Source organism: Dreissena polymorpha, chromosome 5 (genome assembly GCF_020536995.1).
Source record: "Dreissena polymorpha isolate Duluth1 chromosome 5, UMN_Dpol_1.0, whole genome shotgun sequence".
NCBI lineage: Eukaryota > Metazoa > Mollusca > Bivalvia > Myida > Dreissenidae > Dreissena > Dreissena polymorpha.
Window position 1 is genome coordinate 75,985,843 of NC_068359.1, and position 10,330 is coordinate 75,996,172.

At 34.8% G+C, this 10,330-nt stretch overlaps 1 protein-coding gene across 1 annotated transcript; it reads left to right on the top strand.

Annotated features, from left to right (window-relative positions):
* The first annotated feature begins 1,084 nt into the window (after nt 1-1,084).
* Nucleotides 1,085-5,917, top strand: LOC127881855 (uncharacterized). The gene is made up of 3 exons (XM_052430018.1): nt 1,085-1,518; nt 1,685-2,664; nt 4,271-5,917. The coding sequence occupies exons 1-3, from the start codon at nt 1,184-1,186 to the stop codon at nt 4,618-4,620; spliced, it is 1,665 nt and encodes a 554-aa protein (XP_052285978.1). The 5' UTR covers nt 1,085-1,183; the 3' UTR covers nt 4,621-5,917.
* Nucleotides 5,918-10,330: the final 4,413 nt, after the last annotated feature.

Here is a 10,330-nt window from a genome sequence, read left to right on the forward strand (position 1 = left end):
TAACTCAGATTTTTTTTCTTATATTATTTATTACCATTATTATTATATTTACAGCGATTTTTTTGTCAAAGACATTTCTTTTGATAAAAAATTTTCATATCATGCATATACATATTTTGGTTGCTATGGTTACAGAAATAAATAAAGATTGTCCGAAAAATATGGATCTTGCGATTACCCAAAAAGACATATGCTATGTTTATGCATATTAGTAAATGGATAGAGGTCCATATTGGAACTATCCAATTTATTTCAGTTTTTTTATCACACAATAATTTGCGTTGTTATGGTATAGATAATTATTTTGACAAACTGTTAACATGTCCCTTTAAATATCCCTTTAATATATTGAATTTAATATAAGTCAATTAAATTTTCCTGGGTGTTACATTACATTATATTTTCAAACTGCGCACTCAGTCCTAACCGTTCTAAAATATACCGGATAAAAGCTGCTATCAATGAACACAAATTGGCATAGACATAGTTATTGCTAACTGTTCGGATCAAACCTTACAGCCATCAACATGATTGTAACTAGAGTATTTTCTTAATTTTGTTTGGATTATTCTTCACTCACACTGAGACAGATATTTTTTAACGTTCATGATACATATACGTATAAAAATATTAATAAACATCCCACTAATGGGCACTATGTGGGATATGCATAGTGAGACAAAGAGTAAACTCATAACAGTACTATACATATGATGTTAGATAATAAACTGTAAACGCATGTGTACAAATAGTATTGAACCAATGCAAAAAATGAACATGAAACATTCAACACTATAAAAATATATTATCTACTTTCAAAATTACATATAAAATGCATGGTCAGTTAGGAGTTGAAATTTTAATCTAAACTCCAAACGATTTAACACGACGGAAAACATTCATAATTATAGATAACTCGTGTTGAACGAAATGCCAATAATTGTGAACACACTACACTATACATTAGATTTCTTCAAGCGGTTGAGAGATGAACTAAGCTGATAAGATATCATTCTATACATAGATGGTGACGTCACTACGTTATTGTCAGTAAGACCGGTGTGACACAATGGATAAGATATCGAATAGTTATCGACCTCCATATATTTTGCCGCCATATTGGTAGTTTCGTTTTCGCAAGAATAGTTCATATTTAACAGTCGGATCAACAACTATTCTAAGCATGGCTGCAGCTTTAGAGGTAACAGTGAATAAAGGATCGGATGCAGTTTATGATTATGTATGTTCAGTTTGCGAGGAAAGTAACACTTTGACCGAAGCCAAGTTCAACTGTGAACGTTGTTATAAGTTCTACTGTGACGGTTGTGTTGACCTACATAATCAGTTGTTTAAGACACACTCTGTTACCGGAAGAGAGAATAAAAACGCATGGCCGGTTTCTAAGGCAACAAAACATATCATAGAAAAATGCTCTGCACATAAAAACGAGAAATTGAAGATGTTTTGTGAAAATCACAGTGAGTTGTGCTGTCATTTGTGTATTCTTCAAGGTCACAGGTATTTACATATTACCGGTAAATTTGTTATATTATGTGAATAAACTATACTATAACATGTGAATAGGTTTCGTTATGATATTCCGAATTACTTCTGTTATAAATCAATATTTAATAAATGTGCCGTTTGGCTTTCTACGTGTTTTTATTTTGTTACTTTTTCACAGAACATGTCAAAGTGTGGTGCAGATTGTCGAAAAGTCAAAAGAAATCAATACAAGGGGCGACGTCTCTCTTCTGATTGGGGAGATAACAAGACACATAAAGGATTTAGACGAACGGACAAACACAACGGAAGAAATGCTCAAGAACCTTCAAGATTCGTATCAAATTGCCCTTGAAGAACTTAAAGCTATCAGGAAGAAAATTGTTGATTATTTAGACGATCTTGAGAAGAAAACGATCAAAGAATTAGAACAAGTATTAAAAATCTTACAAGAGTCCTACATGTCAGATATAGACACTTGCAAGAAGGTTAAAAATGACTTACAATATCTCTCGGGTTGTATTCGAGATATCGCTGGCAAGAACGAGCCATTGACATATATATCCTATATTAAATGTCTGAACAAAATAAATGCATTTAAAAAAGGGTATCCGCGAAGCGAAAAGACTAATGTGTTATTCAAACCAAATAAACAATTTGAAGATTTAATTTCTAAGAGGCCAGTATTTGGGACAATTTCTAGCACCAACTTAAAAAAAGAATTAGCCGATGCAAACGCACTTCTTACTGTGAACAATTCTTCAAAGCATTGTGTTCAATTGAGTTCTCTTTATGTGTCTGGTATCACTGAGTTACCAAGCGGAGGTTTGCTAATGACAGACTATAGCAAACAAAAAGTTACATTGTTAGACACAAATAACAAAGTAACTGACAGCTGTGCCCTCTCAAATGGACCATGGGCAATATGTACCGTGGGTGTCGACGATGTAGCTCTGACCGTCGGTAAAAGTGTGCAGTTCCTTAAAGTACGTAACAATCGCATTGAAATGGGAAGCGTCTTACAGCTACAGCACTCATGTGTTGGCATTGCACATCATGATAATATGCTGTACATAACATCAAATCATGCCCTGTATAGATACTCACGAGAAGGTGTGCTGCAGAAGAAGTTGTATGAGGATACTAGTGGAGGCAATGCAGGTAATGTTCAGATGACATACTTAGTTACTAAGTTACCAAAGGTGATCAGATAAGTATACCAAAAGCAAGTTGTTCTCTGGTAAGCTAAATAAACAAAGATTGGAGTTACCGCCTTGAAAAAAGCGATGGGGTTTAAAGTGGTCTTATGGAGGTTCAATCCTCTCAATTGGCATAAATAAAAACAAGTCAATTAACTGTTATTAAAAACAACCTCGCAATTCAAATCAAATAGAAAGAGAGCATATGTTCCTATTAAATAAAGATTCAACAACTCATGTTTGATGGTTTGATGCAGACCAGAGGAACATAACTGTTTTTGTATGAAGCATAATGATAAGAAACATCACAAGTATAAGTTACAACACGCCTTGATAAAATTCGTTGGAGCGTTTTTAATTTAAATTACAAAATGACTCTTCGAATGAATGTATCACAGGATAAAGCGCCGTTAAAACACCAGTACAACTTTTTTTCTGAGCTTATGATTATAAATAATGTATATGTAGTTATTTCTCATCCTTTTATTTCAATGTGCCGTAATATGTTGTTTTGGAATCCGCTTTCGATGCAACCGGAGTGGACTATAGGTTTACCCCCGGTCCGTCCGTCAGTCTTTCTTTGTGTCCGTCTGTCCGTCAAAATCTTAATCTTAATAATCTTATTAAAACTAATGTGTGGTTTATATGGAGAAAAGCACGTAATTTCATATTGTTCGTCTGACCAAAATTGCGGTTCATATGATCACAAAATATATGAAAACTAAAATCTTAATTCTGCTACAACTACAAAATTACGTCGGTTTCCAATGGAGGGCCATAAGGCGAATATGCATGTTATTCCTACCTTTTAGTGAGAAAAAATGTGGCTCTTATGGTTACTAGAGAAACTGCAACCAGTAAAAACTGTCGAAAATTCGGGATCCTGTCTTAACTCAAAATGTACTTAAAGTAGGTTGATGACATTCGGTATATGGATAGAAGGCACTGTGTGGATTTTTTGCACCTTAATTTAGATTTTTGGTCAGGGAGAAAATGTTGTTGCTAAAATTACAGAAATAAATAGAGACTTTCGCAAAATCTAGATCCGGCGGTAATTCAAGAAGTACGTATGTCAGTTTTATACCACTCGTTAAGTGGATGGAGGGCCATATTGGAAATTTACACGTTATGTCAATTTTTGCGTCCGACAATAATTGGCTTTTTATGGGTACATAAATAAGTTAAAACTGTCTGAAAAATGGGGACCTGCGTTTCGGCATAAAGTACTTAATTCAGGTTGACAAAACTCAGTTTGCGAATAGAGGTCATAATTGGAAAAGCACGTTATTTAAGATTTCCAATAACACATTTCAATAATTCAAAAATTGTGGATGCATGTGGAAAGTAAAATTGAAATTCTACGACAAATCAACAGGTTGATTTATGAAACTCGATATGTGGATTGATTGTAATATGGGGAATATGCGCGCTATTTTAGTTTTTCGTCCGATTTGTGTTTGCTTAGTACAGAAATAAGTTAAGAACCAAATCATGATCGTACTTCACCGACAAATGAACTCAGAAGGGAGCTGGGTTTTTGCTTGCGTTAAAGACCTTCTTCTTTACAGTTTTTCAGTGCGCCGTCAGTCCTGATGGTGATACCATCTATGTTACAAACTACACTCACCATAAGCTACTGACTTTGGACAAACACGGGACGCTGCTTGCGTCGTTTTCTGATCCGGAACTACAAAATTCGTTTGGAATATATGTGACTGATGCAGGGCATGTTATAGTTAGTGGTTACGCCTCACACTCAATCCTTCAGATATCCAGAGATGGTAAAAAGAAGCTGGCTACCTTGCTGACACATAATGATGGCATGAAGAATCCTACATGCGTATTCGTGTGCAAACATAATGGGTCGATCATAGTGGGACAAGATAGTGATAACATTCTGATGTTTAAATGCACATGACCCTGAACCATATAGAATCAATAAATCGTAGGCAAGAAATATAGTCATGTTTAGATATTATTGTATTCAATAACCGCATTGGAAGTTAATTTCCAAATTTAAGTACTGTAGTTTGGAAGAGTGGATTTTATCTTTGAGGGTACTTGATTTTATCGCAAGGGAAACACTACGATTTATTATATCATAGTTTCTTATTATTTGATATGAATACGAGTATAAGTGGTTGAATGCAACATTTTTCGGCAAGGACGAAGGTCCATTATCTTGAATATTGTCTCATTTTAATATAAAGTGACTGCACTTCAGTAACACTCTTCGGACATTACCAACTGTCCGGCACAAGCCACGAGTCGTGTTGTGGTACATACCGGTATAACAAATAATATCATGCGTCACAATTTGTAGGTTAATATTTGTTGCTGTGTTTATTGCTTGTATAATTGATTTATTGTTATTGTGTATTTTCCCTGTTAAGTGATTTTATTTAAGGTTAAATTGGCTGTTTGGCAAGCTGTTACAGTTGTTCAAACCACCAAAGCATTTCTGGAGATCACATATATATCTTATTGATTGATAGTTTTATGCTGTTGTATGTAATTAATATCTTGGGAAGGAATTTGATAAGGGGTATATACAAAAAGGACTTACAAATCGTTTGTGTTATGGTCATGTATCCGCTATTTCTTGTGTTCCTATATTTTGTAAAATAATTTTCTGTTATTTAAGTGTAACATTACAATATAAATTTAGTATTATAGTTTGGTGATCTACAATAAGAATATACGACATCGGTTCCCGATAAAATAATAATTATTGTCTAAAGATGCTTATCCGATATGTATATAATGGTGAAACAATTTGGTTTAAATGCAGTGTGTGCTCATTTATTGTGTAATTCATTTATTTAATCCGATCGTTGAATATCGCAAAACTACGTATACAATTGGCAAAAGTGTTATGATGTATTGTATTCATGGACTTGTAAACGAGACTAGCTTTGAATGGATTATCAAATTTATATAGCCATTTTAATTGGATAATGAAAACATTTTCAAGTTTTATGAACTATGTGAATAAATGTGTATATAGTGTGAGTGGTGACAAATGAATTTTGTTAAATATTCATGAATGTTTATAATATTGATCCTGGCATGATCTTTGAAATGCATTTTTTTAAATTAAATCAATTGAAGTGTAGCGTGCACTAACCACGCCTACTTGCAGGGCACGCCCCGGCATGAAAGCCTGTGCGAAAACATGTACAACGGGGAATTTGATTTGTATGCTTGAGAGTACGGATGTAAATAAACGAATCGAACTTACAATGGTGTTTGAGCCTGAAATAGTGTTCCTTAAATGGTAAAACAATTGTATTCTGTAGAAGAAACAATAGATCAACATTCAGGTTTAATTTCACTTATTCAATTGGAGACGTTTCTAACGCAACACTTTTCAAAATTTAATATCTCACTTATGAGTAAAGATTTTGATAAAGAATTGTACATGTGATCATTTGACTACAATCTGTGCAAGCTCGCGATAAAAGCATTCAACCGTGACGATCGGATACTTTAGCACGTGGGGCAGGTATTGTTTCGCCTTTTTGCACGTGGAAACGGTATAAGGCGACATTATTATATTTTTATTTCATCATTCTAGGCGGGTTCTTACACCAGGAAAACATACAATTAATTTAAAAAAATCGTGACTCGCATGAGTATTCTGTAGCGCAACCGCGCTATTGGCATGTTGCTGGCTACCTTCCCCATATGCTAAAGCGTCCGATCGTCAGGGATAAATGATTTTATCGTGAGCTTGCACAACATGTTGGCAAATGATCCCATGTACATTTTTAAATCAAAAACTTTATTTGAGATATTTAAGTTTAAAAATTATTGCAATAGAAAATTCACCAAGTGTAGCCCTTGTGGAAGGGTGACGAAACATCCATCGAAGTTTTATATATATAAACTGCATGGCTTCAATGAGAAAGAGATGTGCTTACGTTGAACATTACAGCCACGGGAGGACACACATGGAATTTAATAGCCACTCGATTTTTAGCATAGGTGCGTTTAAGCACCTATGCTTATGGTATATACCACATTTCGAAAATCCACATCGATCGGTTGCCCTTTATGAAGCCTTACCTGATCAAAAATCAGACAAAATATCTATTTAATTTAGTATATGGTCATTCTTACAATTTTTTTTGGAAACGTTTTTCTAACGTTTTCTTCCAAGAATATTGCTGACACCGTTTTTAGTGAATTTTTCTAAGACCGTTTTATGTCAAAAAATCTTCTTATAACCTAAAACAAATTTCGTTCGTAAAACAATTCTATCTGCACTATAAATCTCAATCTCCTACGCAGTGGCCTCCCTTATACTAGAAGTTACTGACCGGGCGAAGCAAGGGAAGTAACTGCTGTGAGGAGTTTCTATAAAAAAATCTGCATTCAGAAATCTGTATTCAGAACTCAATCTGTTGTGCACGTCTGCATCTAACGCTTACCACAAGTTTTAAGACAAATTCTTGACGCAGACGAATAGGGTAGCGTCTATTTTCATTTGTGAAAACAATAGTTCGATACAGATCTGTCCGTGCTTAAATTTTGAAAGGCTTGGGTAATTATTTTTCATAAGCGTTTCAAACACTGATGTAAATGGAAAGATTATCTATTTAAATAGTCGGTAATTGTTTGAAATTATTGATTTGAGAAATTCGCGGATGGCGATATCGAACTACATTATACCACGTGACGCCATTCTTCCCTGTATCTTGCACCTATGCTTTTAACGCCATCGGCGCTCTCGTTTAGTTGTGAGCGTTAGCGCACGACTAACTCTACAGAGCATGTTTTGCAAATCAGTATGTGCTTAAAAGCCTTAACTCCGCTAAGAACCGTAACTCACTATGCTAGGAACGATTACCGCTGCCTGTCTGCACTGCAGACGACGAATGTTTGAGTATACCACTGCAGTGAGTGTATTTACCAGAATGTAAGACGACATTGGCCAGTCTAGTGTTTATCATTGAAATTTGTACATATTGGCTGTTTTCAGGGAAACGGGGCTTAATGCATGTCAAATAAGATTAGCATGTGCAATGCGCGCAAGCTAATCAAGGACGACAATGCTGTTCAGGGAACAACTTCAGGGCCTTCAGCGCTTTGATTTTATTCGTGACTTTTCACAATGGTATCATTTTACCTTGTACGATTTTGAGAATTCGACTTTTAAAATGATCTTTTAAATTTAATTCTTCAAGTTATATATTTTTGTGTCAATCATTTTCCATTAAATTAACAGAAATTTATAATGTTTTGAATTATTATTGATCCAAATTTCAACATAATCCGTAAAAAAAATAAGGGAGCTATATTGATTTGAATACGTGTTGGGTTAGAAAAGTCTCCAAGTGTATTATTTTGTTGTCACCCACGCAAAGTGAAACGAAAAGTTTTAACATGGATTTGACCTTAGCGTACAACATTGAGGTCACGTGATTCCTATTTGAAGTCCGAGTACTGGGGAAAACTGCTGCCAAAGTTTAAGCTAATTTCTCATTATATGCATTGTGCTAAATTAATGAAAAAAAACTGTTTGCAAGTGAAAAAGCAAGAAATACCGTTTCAGATCATTCTAGAGTTAAAGTCAAAGAAGTTTTTTAAATAAATAAATCGGACGAAAAGTGATTCGCTGTGTATATCTTATAAATATGTGTGTATATGACAATATTGTTCACATAAATATGTGCTTAAATAAACTAGTCAAACATGGTTGTGTTTAACAATAATGCTCGTTATAGCGCGATTCAGGAGTAAGTTAATGAAGTCAAAGTAACAAAGATTAAACATACTTTGCAAAACAACGTAACTGTCTTAATAATTGCCTCCCCTACAACAATTACTTCCCTTGATCCTTATTAAAGAACAGTTTATCATTCTATTGTAATATCATGAGACAAAATTTGTATATAAATGAGTAACAAATAAAACTCTTAAGCGATATACCAAAATAAATCACAAATATTTGTATAAATGTAAAGAATATATTAACGAGAAACGTTTTCATATAAACTGATCAAAAAAAGCATAACCTATGAATATGCCACAGGGCTCTATCTTGTAGAATGAGACCTGCCATTCTAGGTTTACATGAAAACTGGGATTAGAAGCAGGCCGGCTCGTGCCACGTCTGTGCCGACAAACCCAGGACACTCTCTATACACAAATAATAAGGATTCCAATCAATTTTAAACAGCGTTAAGATTTACGATCAATAAAAATCGTAGGCATTTTTATTGCAAATGATTTCTTTGTGTAACATAATGCTATTGCTTGTTTAACAAGCATACATTTATGTAAACAACGTTAATATCTTTAACTCAATTAATACGTACAGGCCCATCACAAGCATGTTTAGAGTGATGCGTCTAAATTAACTTTCATGTAACATAAAAGCCGTTTCTAAATCAAAACAGAGACAATCTTCGGGTTGAAGAGATCATTGTTTAAAATCAACAACACATCTTTAAATTATGTATTAACCTTTGTAGTAGTTTGTAACCCATATTGCAAGTATGTGACTAAAGACACACTAGTTACTTAAGTTGCGTTTAAATGCCGTCATCTCTGTTACTATTGATAACCTGTATCGCATTAAAAATGAAACAAATATGTGCATTTTTCGTGGTTTAGTAAACTACATCTATATACCGTTTGATAAGGTCTGAAGCAAACAGCTGCGATGGTTGCCTCCCATGTCTTTCGTTCCTGGACAGCATCCTTCGGTACGTCAGCGATCCTTTCCAAGGCCTCCCGGTGGTAACCAGTCAGTTCGCGCCGCTTGTACTGTTACTGTTGCGACACACCCCGTGACGGTAAAGTTTTGCCTAATGTTGAACAGGTGGGGTTTCCTCATGGTACTCCCCCCCCCCCCCCTCAACTTTTTGTTATCCTAGTAGTTTAATTAGATAAGAGTGCTGGGACACCTTCCGGTCACGAGTCTTCAACAGGACACTTAAAACGATTATTTTTTTATTTTTGGTTTTAGTGAACTAATGTATAAATTAGAATTGTACATGATGTTGATTTATGACTGTCCTGGAATTGTACATGATGTTTGTTGATGACTGAATAAAATGATGACTGTCCTGGAAATGTGCATCATGTTGGTTGATGACTGAATAAAATGATGACTGTCCTGGAAATGAACATGATGTTGGTTGATGACTGAATAAAATGATGACTGTCCTGGAAATGAACATGATGTTGGTTGATGACTGAATAAATGGATGACTGTCCTGGAAATGAACATAATGTTGGTTGATGACTGAATAAAATGATGACTGTCCTAGAAATGTACACGATGTTGGTTGATGACTGAATAAAATGATGACTGTCCTGGAAATGAACATGATGTTAGTTGATGACTGAATAAAATAAAGACTGTCCTGGTGTACATGATGTTGGTTGATGACTGAATAAATGGATGGTCGTCCTTTGAATGTCAGCTGTTAGTGCAATAGGTATGCTGACCTAATTCTTGTTCCCGATTGTTTTCAATTCAGTTCCCACCCTAATCTTTTCAATATTTTTACTCGTCCTTTTGTGCACATTCGCTTATTGGACCTTATGGCTCACAAGGGACAATTATCTGTAGTGAGGCAAAAGGGCTAAAACAATAATAACAAAAAGCCGAAGAA

Excerpts from the sequence above, each read along its gene's own strand:
- LOC127881855 (XM_052430018.1), top strand. The coding sequence starts at position 1,184 with ATGGCTGCAGCTTTAGAGGTAACAGTGAATAAAGGATCGGATGCAGTT. Across the intron at positions 1,519-1,684 it reads TGTATTCTTCAAGGTCACAG|AACATGTCAAAGTGTGGTGC; the intron begins GTATTTACATAT and ends ACTTTTTCACAG. Across the intron at positions 2,665-4,270 it reads TACTAGTGGAGGCAATGCAG|TTTTTCAGTGCGCCGTCAGT; the intron begins GTAATGTTCAGA and ends TCTTCTTTACAG.